Source organism: Chenopodium quinoa, unplaced genomic scaffold (genome assembly GCF_001683475.1).
Source record: "Chenopodium quinoa cultivar QQ74 unplaced genomic scaffold, ASM168347v1, whole genome shotgun sequence".
Classification (NCBI taxonomy): Eukaryota; Viridiplantae; Streptophyta; class Magnoliopsida; order Caryophyllales; family Amaranthaceae; genus Chenopodium; species Chenopodium quinoa.
Genome location: NW_018742204.1, coordinates 14,469,191 through 14,482,690, shown reverse-complemented (window position 1 = coordinate 14,482,690; position 13,500 = coordinate 14,469,191). Strand labels below are relative to the sequence as shown.

Genomic DNA, 13,500 nt, shown 5'->3' with positions numbered 1-13,500 from the left:
GTGAGCATCCTATTATCAAGCTCTTCGTTCAAAGACGCGTGGACACATCATTCAAAGGATCATATCATCGGAAGCTCTTTGTTCAGAGGCGCGTGGACATAACAAAAAAAGGGAATCTCTTTGTTCAGAGACGACTGAACATCAAAACAGCAAGGTGGCGTTCCCTAGATTGTGGAGAGTTGTCACAAACAACTAAAGATTGTGTCAAGAGAAGCAATCTTCGATAGTATTCCCCTTGGACGTGGAATATTATCAATGCGGAGGAGGATCGTTTCAGGCGAAGCAATCATCCAATTTGGAAGCAGTTACGGGCATAGCGGTTTTCAAGCGGGATGGCATTCTCTAGCTTGCAGGAGGTCATCAAAACAGTAAAGCGACATCAAATCGGTTACTTTCAGAGACGTGTACTCGACGGTGCAAGATACGCGTTTCTTAACTCTTTTATCAGTTTAACTAATGCTAGTTTTGCAGGTATCGGCGTTGCAAGAGTGATTTAGGATCGCAAAACGTTCTGAGTCATTCTCCGTCCCTATCGATACTTTGACTTTTGTTTTCGAAACTTGCGTTTCTCCAAACTCATTCAAAGTGGGGGCTTCTGTAGACACCCATTTGTGTCTCCCCAAAACCAAACCCGGTGATGAGTAACTTTCGCGTCGAATCATAATCGAATGAAGCGAAAGTGTGGAAAGTCTAGTGTTGCGGATAGTTTTAATTTCTTTTCTCTTCTCTCTGTTTTTGAAAACTTATTTTAAGAAAACAGCCAATCCAGTTTGGTTTGTCCATGATATGGGTCCAATACTAGTTTAATTGGATGGGGCTTGACAAGAGCTTTCCAACGATATATTATAAGCCCAATTCCGATGAATATTGAGGAAGTTATGGCCAATTTACTAAACTGGGCCCGGTTTGAGCCTTATGTGGGCCCAATGATCTAGAGCAGGGCCTAATATGATTTATCATTCCTAATTCAATTAGGAATGGTTTTATTCTTCTAGATTCTTCTAGAAGGTTCTTTTCATTCCTAATTCAATTAGCATTGATAAATTGACTTTTGTTGACTTTTCAGAGTTTTAATTAAAATCAAAAAGCATTTTTGAGGAAAAGATACGATTTTATCCTCCAATACGGCAAACTTATCTGATTTTCGAAAACGCATTAAAAACAGGCCTGGCGCCTGATTCCAGGCATTGGCGCCTGGCGCCATACATTGGCGCCTAGTGCTAGCCATTGGCGCCTGGCGCCAATTAGCTGGTTCTGGCGCTAGCTCTGTTTTGCGTGCGCCAAGTTCTCTATTTTGATATTTTATCTTTTTGGATGATTTTCTCTATAAATAACGTATAAAAAACTCCGTTTTCATTCACCAATTCTCATCGACAATCAATTTTTAATTCTCATTCATCAATCAATTCATTCATCCATCTCTCTCTTTACTAAACTTGCTTTTCAAATACAAAATTCCGCATTCATTAGATCTAGAAACACCCAGCCATATTCGAAGTTGCCTTCGTCCTAGACGTGAAAGGTTTAATTATGAGGGTTTGGTCCCAAATCTCTATTTCAATTATTTAATTTAATTGTGTTGTTTATTTATTTTCCTTGAAGTTACTAACGTGTGTATTTTGTTATTAGAAAGAGGTATGAGGCATCAAAGTAAGTACTTTGATTGGTTTTAATTGATATTATGATGTAGAGATCATGTTTATATTGTTATTATGATATTCCTAGTATCATGTCTAGGGTAATTTTAATATTAAATATGATTCTTGTGATGCTTCCTATGTTCTTCCTTATATTTGTGATTGTTAGTATCATGTTAGGGCTAAAGATTTGATTTTTATTGCTTAGTGACATGATAGGGCTTGTTATTAATCTTGTTAGTATCATGCCTAGGATCTTGCTATTATTATACTTTAACATGAACATGATTATGATTATAATTGTTATAATTTATGATGATTATGAATATTATAATTATTATTATTTTGATGATGGTTATTTTATTTATGATAATTATTTTAATTATTATTAATATGATGATTATTATTTTTATGATTATTATCATGATTATTTCAATTATGATTTATTTTCATGATGATGATTATTATCATGTTGCTTGATATGTTTTATTGTTATTGCTTGATCACGCCTTTTATGCATGTTTAAAGGGAATTTTGTACTTGTAATCACGCTTAATAAGAAAATTAATAATCTTGTTAGGGTTAATGTGATTATAATTCAATTGATCTTCAATAATAGTTTTATTTGTGCATTAAATTCAACTAACATAGATAAAAAGGTTTAGGGCTTAACCTATTGATTGCATGTTAATTAAAAAGCGCACATGAATACGATCAGAATAAAGTAGAGGCCTATTATTAGGGCAGGTTCAATCTCTTTTAGGTTGGATTTGTACCTTCATCCCCGAACCCTTATTTGGTTCAAGACCTTATGGAGTTGACGATCTCTTGAATCGTTAAGGGGTGTAACCTTCACCCTGTGAACGGTTTACAAGTTCCTAAAACTTGTTGGCGACTCTTTTGCTCTATCTTCTTCCCTTTTGGACGCCACCGTACTTTAGTGTATGATCATAGTGGGGTTCAAGTTAGGGGGTTAACGCTTGAAATTTATTCCCTACATCAGCTAAGGAAATAATTGAGACTGTGAGGAGAGCCTATAGGGTGATAGTGAAGATGAATTTTTCATATTAAGTGAAGTGGTATTCTCACAAGAAGATGTATGGTTCCATGACAGAGCACTATGTCAAGCTGGGTAGGTATCTTGAAGCTCTTAAAGCTACTTGTCTTGGCACTGATATGGATTTGGTCACATACAAACAAAACAACAAAGGGCCTCTAACTTTTCAAAGACTTTACATTTGCTTTGATGGTCTGAGAAAGGGTTAGAAAGCAAGTTGTAGGAAGTTAATCTGTGTGGATGCATGTTTCCTAAAAACATTTCTTGGGGGGCTGTTGATGTCAATAGTGAGTAGAGATGGGAATGACCAGATGTACCCCATTGCATGGGTTGTGGTGGAAGGTGAGAACAATGATTCATGGGAATGGTTCATGCTCAACTTGAAGAAAGGCCTCTCCCTTGATGATGGTGCAGGAACTTTTATTCTGTCTGATGAACACCGGGTATGCCTTCCTTATGCACCATTTTAATTTTTTATTTTTTTTAGACACAAAATTTATGCATATGTGATGAATTAGTGCTGCTTTTATTTTATTTTGTATGAATTTTAATTTCAGTCTTTCTTTGTATGTATCTGCTATGTGTATTGTCCATTCTAAGGAGTGTGTCAATGGTGTTACCAAAGGTTGAGCATAGGCATTGTGCTAGGCACATTTATGCTAACAAGAATAAGAGCTACAAGGGAGATGAATTCAAGTTGATGTTCTGGACCTGTGCAAAGTCTTACAGTCAAGTAGGCTATAAGGATACATTAGAGGTTTTAATAAAATCCAACCCACTTGCTGCATAAGCTTTTAAAGCACACAATCCTGCTGTTTTTACATGTCTTTTATGAAAATAGATGAGAAAACTGATGTTACAACAAGCAATATGGCTAAGACATTCAATGGGTACATAATTAATGCTAGGGCAAAGCATTTGATTTACATTTTGGAAGACACCAGGGTTGCTCTGTTGAAGAGAATTGTTATTAAAAGGGATGAAATGATGAAGTGGGCCACTAACTTATTATGCCCTAGGATTGCTAAGAAATTGATGCAAGAGAAAGAGGAAGCTGCAAAATGTGATGTACTCCCTTCTACACACACTGTCTTCCAAGTAAACTACCACTTAGATAGCTTGAAAGTGGACTTGAATCTAAGGAATTGCACCTGTAGAAAAGGGATCTCACTAGCATTCCTTGTTGTCATGTTGTGGATTCCATCTTTTTCATAAACAAAAATGCAAAAGACTTTGTAGATGCAGTTTATACAATATCTCAGTACACCAAAGCTTATGCAAGTTCAATCCCTCCAGTAGATGGTGAGAGGCACTGACCCAAAACAGAGTTTGCCATTGACCAACCACCAATCAAAGTTAGGCCAGGAATACCAAGGAGAATCAGGAGAAAATATCCTTTTGAAGATCCCAAGAAGCCAGGTACGTAGGCTCTGTAAGCATGGCATGGAAATGACTTGCACCTTGTGTAAAGAAAAAGGCCACAACAAAAGAAGTTGCCCTCACCTTGGAAAAGCTAACCTCCCATAAACTAAAACTTCTACAAAGAGACCAAGGGGCAGGCTTAAGAAAACCCCTATCGTACAAGAACAACAAGTTTCACAAACCAATGTTCACCACACAGCTAATGCAGAACCCTCTAGACTAGGAAAATGAGGCAGAGTTGTGAGTAGAGGTGGTGCTAGCAAGGGGGTAAGGGGAGGAACTAATAGAGGAAGAGCTGTTAATAAGGGAGGTGAATCAAGTGTAAGGAAAGGGAGAACTAGTAGCAGGGGAGAGGAATCAGGTGTAAGAGGAAGGAGAACTTCTGGCAGGGGTGGTGAATCAGTTGGTAGGGGAGGGAGAACTAGTGGCAGGGGTTCCAGGGGAGGGAAAACTAGTGGCAGGGGTTCTAGGGGTGGGAGAAGGGGTGGAAGAGGTGGGAGCACTGTTGTGACCCATGGATTGGGTGTGTTTGTGACACTTGGTGGAACATCTTTCACCAATGTAAGATCTCATCTTCATTTTTGTTATTATTAATCTTAATTGTTGTGTACTTCTACTACTGATCTAAATTGTTGTGTGTTATATATAGGCATCAGGAAGTAGTACACCTGCAGATGTATGTGCCTTCAATAAAACATACTATTTTAATTTCAGTCAAGCCTCCACCTCTACAAAAATGATGGACAAATTATCTAGGATTAGCTTGTGCTTATTGTTATACTTAGTTTAAGATTGTTAGGTGTTAATTTTGGTCTTTCAACCGTAATCCTTATGACAATTTCAATTATGTTAATTATATTAATTTGGTAATGTATTAAACCTCTGTTAGTATTATGTATTGAACCTCTGTCTCTTTTTAATGATAAGTAATTTCATTTCATCATCTTCCATGGAAAATCATTTTTGTATGCACATGTTTGCAAATGTATGATAACTGTCAATATAACCAATTCAAGATACATACTTCAAAATATCATCATTTTCATTTAATTTAAAAGATTTACAATAAGCACCTAAATAATACAGCTCAATGGAATAACACCTACAAACATGACACCCACAAAAGTACTACTACTGCTACATTACTGAAAATACTACTACAAACAATAACATTACCATCCTTAACAACAACTTAACTACTAACATACCCATAATCACCATATGACCCTAAAAAAAGATCTACACCCCACAACATAATCCCAACCCAGATTAAACCCCCAAACTGTGACCATTAACATTGCAGCCTAGTACTACATCCCAGTACTACAACCTGCACCTCATCAACAACACTTAGCACTGTCAAAAACCGAACCGAACCGGTGAAACCGAACCGATTCAAACCGATCCGAATGAGAACCGAACCGATTAAAAACCGATTTTTTGAAACCGAAAACCGACCCGAACCGCATTTTAGTAAACCCGAAACCGAACCGATCCGAATAACGTTAAACCGTTTTAGAACCGAACCAAATCTAAACCGAACCGGAAAGGAAACCGAACCGAAAATAAACCGAACCGTTTACAAACCGAAACCGTTTAAACCGTCATAAAAACCGTTATAAACCGAACCGTTATAAACCGAACCGTTTACAAACCGAACCGTTTACAAACCGAACCGTTTACAAACCGAACCGTTTATAAACCGAACCGCTTATAAACCGAACTGTTTATGAACCGAATTCTTATAAATCGAACCGTTTACAAACTACTTACTACTAAGAGTGGTTATTGGGCGTGTTAGTGTGGGTCGATGCAAATCATTTAAGGGGCGAGTCGGTTGCAGGTCAAGATGAATATTTAGCGGGACAGAAATAATAACCAATAATTCGAGACAAATAAGGAACAACATATCAATATGTAATGTGACTAAAACTATTAATACTTGTTCTATGAAATTAAAACATTTTAACAATGAAGCAACACAATATATATTAAACATCACTAGTTCACTACAATACAACATCACGTCTTCTTAATTAGATGCAACACTTTCATCTATCACTTGTTTACCAATTTCAAGGACGTCTTCTTCAATATCACAATCATAACCACGTAACCAGTTTTGTGTGGTCACCAACGCCTCGACATTCTTAGGCAAAAGCGCACTCCTATACTTGTTTAAAATACGACCACCCATGCTAAAAGAAGACTCTGAGGCTACCGATGTAATAGGAATGGCCAAAACATCCCTAGCCATAACAGCTAATATGGGGTACACAGTAATTTGACAAAGAAAGAGAGAATTTGATTACATTGGTTAGATCTTGGATAGATAAAAGGAACAGACATTGGTGTAAACCACTCAAACAGCAAGAATTCAGAAATATATGACCCCCAACCAAGATCCCAAAACAAGACTGCTAACCTCACATAACCATAACCTCACATAACCAAAGCCAGCAGTGGAATTCACATCTGAGTTTAAAATGAATGACCATCTGAATAATAGGGTGGTCTTTCTATTTTACATCTGAATTTTACATTTCAGTAAGTGGTCTTTCGTTCTAGCTAAGAGTTTCCTAATCTATAAGTCTAAATGCAGCAGAAGATTGTTAAAAATAAAATTCTAACAAGGATCAATCTCACATCTTGTATTATTCACAAATACTTGTTCAGATGATTAAACTTGAGGAAATCTTTAACACATTACTACCAATAAGATTCCAGTAACACCACTAATCTCAGCTATTAAACAATTTTAGAATACAGATAATGTATAAGAAATTAATTTGTGAAAAAATACATGTAATTGATTAATACGAAGTATAGTATATCACAGAATCATATAGCTGGGATGGTATGGTTGTAAAATCGTATAAATTGCTAAAAACAAAAAAAAAAAAAAAAAAAAAAACAGAAAAAAAAATCGGAAACAATCAAAATCATGAACAATCGGAAAAAAAATCGAGATTAGCTTGAGTAAGTATAAATTTACCTTCAACTTAGCTTGAGAGTAGCTAGAGAGAGATTGAAAGAAGGTGCTGAGCTTGGAGATTGGAAGAAAGAACTGGAAGAAAGAACTGGAAGAAAGAAGCTAAGAACGAAAGAAGAAAGAAAGATGGGAAAAAAAAAAAACTTATATATGACGGCTGAGAATCAAGGAAGAGAAGGAAGCTAGGGTTTTTTTCTTATTTTGGGAGGGAAATTCTAACTCAAAATATCTAAATTCTAAATATAAAATTTGTTTTTCCTTTTGGTTTTTGGAGGGAAATTTCCCACCATTCATATTTTGAAGAAATTGTCAACCAAAAAATAAAATCAATTTTCCACTTTGTAATAATCAAAATTTTTAATTTTTGTTTAACAACATTAAACAAACTTTTATACAATTGATTAATTACATGGTTTCAAAAAAAAAACTAATTACATTTCTCGAATCCCGATAAAACGATATACACCTACATAATATCAGTTTTTAATTTTTTATAAATTTTTTTAACACACACATTAAAATATTAAGTTCTTTAGATTATAAAATGTGAATTAGTTAGCGTGTAAATGTCTAGCGTTGCAATTAATAAAAAAATCGAAGACCGTTTAATAATATAATGACGTCATATCTTAGAGAGCTAGTAATATTACGGATTTGTACGTATAAGCAATACACTTGTAATCGTGTAAACTTATAAATGATATAATTGACTAGTAGATTAGTACATAAATACAAATTACTTAATTAGAAATGTGTTATGACTACATGAGTGATTGACTAATATCGTAATATGACTATATAGTATATAAGCAATTGTCAATTTAGCATAGCTGCATAATAGAATAATAGTGTACTAGACTATCCTACTCGGTAATATACTAATACCATTTCAGTATTTGATATGTTAGACTTAAGTTAAAAGTTAGTCTTTCTTATTAACTTGTTAGTCTAATTAAATAATTACTAATTACTAATTAGTGACTTAAGCCTTAGGGGTAAACCAGTAAAGGATATAGAATCAATATTACCTTCTTCTTCATTAATGTGTTCTTTCATTATATTGTATAAATCAAACTACTTTGTAATATCTTCATATATAACTTTATGCAAATATATAATGATAAACGAGCCTTAATTATCAGTCTTGTTGACTAATTAAGAATCGAATACCAAATTGCAAATTTCGATGTTACAACAACTCATCAAATCATGATTATGACACTGTTAACTAAATGATCAAATCAGAAGCAGATAATAATCTGATAGTAAAACAATAATACATTAATGCACTAAACTTTTATAATCTACTTCGTAATAAACTAGTAAGATCAGTATGGCTAAACTTGAATCATAACATGATATGTATTTATAAAAATACTGAGAATTTGCATATAATATGATGCCTCAATATGAAGTGATGAAGTCTCGGCTTGATATAAAACTTGTTAACTAGCAAAAAGTTAGAAAGTAGTACAAAATTTTTTGAAATCAAAAACAGATCTAGACTCGAACCGTAATTTAGTAAATCTGAAATAAAACCGATCTAAATAATGTTAAATCATAGAAGAACCAAACCCGTGAACGAACCGAACCAGTTATAACCGAACTAAAATAAAACTACACCAAAAAAGAACCGAACCGTTTCCAACCTGAAACTGTTTGAACCGGTATAATCACCATTTACACCGAACCATTAATAAACCGCAACCCGTTTGCACCAAACCGTTTACTACCGGGACTATTTACAACCCGTACCGTTTACAACCCGAACCGAATTTAAACCGAGTTAAAAACCGTTTACACCAAACCGTTAACAAACCGCAACCCGTCTGCATCGAACCGTTTACAACCCGGACTGTTTACATCCCGGACCATTTACAACCCGAACCAAATTTAAACCGGGTTAAAAACCGTTTACACCAAACCGTTAACAAACCGCAACCCGTCTGCACCGAACCGTTTACTACCCGGACCGTTTACAACCCGAACCGAATTTAAACCGGGTTAAAGACCGTTTACACCGAACCGTTAACAAACCGCAACCCGTTTGCACCGAACCGTTTACAAACCGAACCGTTTAGAACCCGAACCGAATTTAAACCGTTCAAGAATAAACCGAAACCGAACCGAACCGATAATTATTTAAACCGAACCGAAACCGACCCGTTAGACATTTAAACCGATTTCAAACCGACCCGATTTCAAACCGAACCGATTTCAAACCGAACCGAAACCGAACTGTCAAACCGTTTTGACAGTGCTAACAACACTACAGTGAAAAATGCCCAAGGTGAATATCAAGGTCAACATGATCAGTGTTGTTCTCTTTCATCTCAAAGAGGGTTTCGGTCGTGGCCATCCCCATCTCTTCAACCTGGTCAACCAATTTCTCCTGTTTAGCCTTCAACTTTCTCACCTTTTCCTTCAGCAGCTCAATTTTGTCCTCCAACTCCATGATAATTGAGTTCTTATCAACATTCTGATATTGCAGTTCGCGAATATCATCAACCCATTTGAAGAATCCGCATGTACTATGTTCCTAGTAAAAAAAAATTAATTAATTCCCCAATCAAACAACATAGTAATCCAAATTAAAATTAAATGAAAAATTGAATGGAGGGATTTTACTGGCGTATAAGAACAATCGTAAAAGCGCTTTCCTTGGGTGGGTCTGCCGTGCTTCACCGTCCTCAATGGAGCGACCTCATCGTGATAGCAGTAAATAGGGAAAAGAGGGGACCCTAATTTCTTAGATTTTGAAGATAAGACATGGGAGTGTTGACTTGCCATTGATAAATTTTGAAGCTTTGAGAACAATGGGGGTAATTGCAGAGAGGAGGAAGAAAGATGGAAAGTAATGAATGGGGGTGGCTGGGCTTTTAAACAAAATTGAAGAGCAGAGGTTAGCTTATGAATTAATGGCGCTCAATCAACCATATTTAGTATATTTACTTGCTAAAAAAAGAAAATATAATTAACCGATCAATAAATGAAAAAGTCTTGTTTTAAGAATATGACGGTACAAGGTGGAATTATTGTGGTAATTTGAAAAGGTGGGATTGTTTTGAGAAGAAAAGGTAAAGGTGGGATTATTAGTTTCTTAATTTTCTTCTTTAATTATGTTAGTTGTGTTTAAAGTTCATGGTTGCGAAAACTTCCTATATGTTTACAGTGTTTAGAGTCGAGATTCTCAACTCTCAAGGATCAAATGGTTAAAGATAATACCATTTGTGGTGGTTCTGGTCTTACAAAGTGATGACATAAAAAATATATTTCGTAGGAGATTCCATGGTATAGAGTTTAATGCTGAAGACCATGATTGAATGTGTTAGCTGACAATCTTTTTACCAGACTTATGTTTGTTGTTGTTTCATCAAAGTTATAGTCTTTATTTTTTTTTTTTTTTTTTTTTTTTATCTAATTCTGTTAGGCAATTTGTTCTGGTTATGGCAAACTTACATTCTAAATAGGTTATCCGTTATTGCATGTGAGATTGTGATGCAAGAAAGTAGCCTAATTTGGCACTCTTAAGCTCACTGAAACTTTTAAAATGGACAGGGAAAGTTATTTTGGAGTCTGTGATTTTGACGACTGTAGTGGTTCTAAGTCTCACTGCGTACACATTCTAGGAAGCAAAGAGCGAGAGGCCACGAATTCAATTTCCTTGGTTTTTTCTTGTTCAGGGCTTTGATTTTTTTGATCATATTCTTTTTGATTCAGGTAGAACGCTCTTTAATTACCTTTTGAAGAACTTATTGCATATTTGCATGTGATCCTGTTAGAATATATGGAAATATATTCTTTGACTTTGTACTTATTAGTTTAGCTTGTATTTATCCTAGCATAACGTTTGCCTAACTTGTAGCTAATCAGTACCAAGTATAGCTTGTATTTATCCTAGCATAATCTTTGCCTAACTGGTAGCTAATCAGTACCAAGTATATCTCGCCTACTTTGTATATTTATACGCAAGCTAATAAATGAGAAAGCAATGATTCATTGACTTTCATGGTATCAGATTAAGGTTTCGAACCTTGGCTTTTCCCTCTCAAACGGCCCACCCCTTTCCTCTATCCTCTGTTTCTCTTCCTCTGTTCTTCTTCCGCTGCAACATTCCATGGCCGACTCCAACAAATATCACCCTGCTTTGACCATCACAAACGTCAAATCCCTTATCTCGATAACCTTGGACGCCAATCATGGTTTGTATCACTCTTGGGCTGCACTCTTCAAAGTGCTTTGTAAGGTACATGATCTCACCTCTCACATAATTCCTCCTATGGAGGCAACGGAACTTGCTGCTTATGAAGCCTCATAAAAGGTAGACCTTGCCCTTTGGAAATGTCTCGATGCCTCCGTCCTTAATTGGATATATGGCTCCATTCCTCCCGATCTTCTCACTACCATTCTCCTCAAGGATGACACTGCTCAAAGTGCCTGGACTCGTCTCGAGTCCATGTTCCAAGATAACAAAGCTTCCCGAGCCTCCCATCTCGAACAAGAACTTGCTGACCTTGATTTCGAGAATTTTTCTTCAATTGACGGCTATTGTAATCACATCAAATCCCTCGCCGATCGTCTTGCGGATGTTGATGCTCCGATTCCCGATACCCGTCTCATCCTAAAAATGACGGCTGGCCTTCTCGAAGCATATGCCAGTACGGTGGACTTTATCCAAAATCAAGAACCATTGCCCTCTTTTGAAAGTTGCCGATCTCGCTTGAAATTAGCAGAACGAACCATCAAAAACCGTCTTGCTAAGGAGGGGGGGTCCAAGAATTCCTCTGCGACCACCCTTATTTCCACCGCCGGCAGCCAGTATCATTCGGACTCCTCTGTGAACTCCTCCAGATAAAACAACAAAGGAGGGATGCAAAAGAAGTCCAACTCCAAACAAACTGGAAAGCCACGCTCTAATGGGCCAACCCAACAGCAGTCCGACCCATTTAATGGGCAACCTTGGTTTTTTCAGCAAGGTCAGTGTTCCTGGCCAGCTTTGTGGGCACTTAGCAGGCCCAGTGGCCCAGCCCCCCTGCCCATATCCATCCCAATCTTGGGCACCGAGGCCTGCTGCCTCTTCTTCTGGATCATGGCCTACTGGGCCTGGTATATTGGGTCCGGCTCCGCAAGCTTACAGTGCTATGGAAAATGGTCGGAATCCTTCTCCGACGCATATCAAAGCTGCGATGCAAATGCTTGCTAATCTCAACCTTCCGGACAACAATTATTATATGGACACTGGAGCAACATCTCATATGACGGCCGATCAAGGTATTCTCTCTTCCTATGTAAATTCGAGCATTAAAAATCAAAACATTGTTGTTGGTAGTGGTGATTTAGTTCTAATTATTGGTCATGGTAGTGCTACTTTACCCTCCCCATACCCTCCCTTTACCCTTAACCATGTTTTGCATGCTCCTAAAATTATTAAAAATTTGATATCCGTCCGAAAATTCACAACTGACTATGGTTTCTATTGCTTTTGATCCTTATGGATTTTCTGTGAATGATTTACAGACGGAGGCCAATCTAATGAGATGTGACAGTACTGGTGACCTATATCCAATCTTTCCATACAATCAAGCCAACTCTTCCGTCCAACATTCAAATTTTACATTTCTTTCTTCCGATCTTTGGCATAATCGACTAGGACACCCTGGGGATGCTGTTCTTAGATTTTTAAGTAGTCAAAAATTTATTGAATGTAATAAGACTTGTAACTCTTTTTGTTCATCATGTCTTTTAGGGAAACATGTTAAATTGCCTTTCAATAAATCCATGTCGCATACTGCTTTACCTTTTGATATCATTCATAGTGATCTTTGGACTTCTCCTATTATTAGTTCTTGTTATTATCTCTTGTTTCTTAATGATTACATCAAATTTTTATGGACATATCCCATTTCAAAAAAATCCCAAGTCAAACATCTTTTTATAAGATAGTCCAAACACAATTTGAACGTAACATTAAGACCTTTCAATGTGATAATGGCACCGAATATGTCAATGGTACTCTAAAAGAATTTTTTGAAAATCATGGCATGCTCTACCGTCTTTCTTGCCCTCACACTTCTCATCAAAATGGTAAAGTTGAACGACATATAAAAACAATAAATAGCATCATTCAGACCCTTCTTGCTCATGCATCTTTGCCACATTCTTTTTGGCATCATGCTCTATCTATGGCTACATATCTCTTAAACATTCTTCCAATCAAAGTCTTAGGTTTTAAATCTCCCACTCAAATTTTATACCAATGTGATCCGCTCCATTCGGAATTATGAGTCTTTGGTTGTCTTTGTTACCCTCTCTTTCCCTCTACTACTATAAACTTGCAAGAAAGGTCCACCCTTTGTGTCTATCTTGGTCCCGCACCAAGTCATCGTGGCTAC

The 13,500-nt window shown here is 36.5% G+C and overlaps 1 protein-coding gene across 1 annotated transcript; it reads left to right on the top strand.

Annotated features, from left to right (window-relative positions):
* Window positions 1-11,199: 11,199 nt before the first annotated feature.
* On the top strand, window positions 11,200-12,878 carry LOC110719199. The gene is made up of 2 exons (XM_021898102.1): window positions 11,200-12,379; window positions 12,626-12,878. Exons 1-2 carry the CDS (start codon window positions 12,025-12,027, stop codon window positions 12,649-12,651), a joined length of 381 nt encoding a protein of 126 aa, XP_021753794.1. The 5' UTR covers window positions 11,200-12,024; the 3' UTR covers window positions 12,652-12,878.
* Window positions 12,879-13,500: the final 622 nt, after the last annotated feature.

What these genes read in the sequence shown, in the direction of transcription:
- LOC110719199 (XM_021898102.1), top strand. Translation starts at nt 12,025, where the DNA reads ATGGGCCAACCCAACAGCAGTCCGACCCATTTAATGGGCAACCTTGGT. An exon ending in TCATATGACGGCCGATCAAG is followed by an intron (nt 12,380 to 12,625) that starts GTATTCTCTCTT and finishes AATGATTTACAG; the next exon opens with ACGGAGGCCAATCTAATGAG.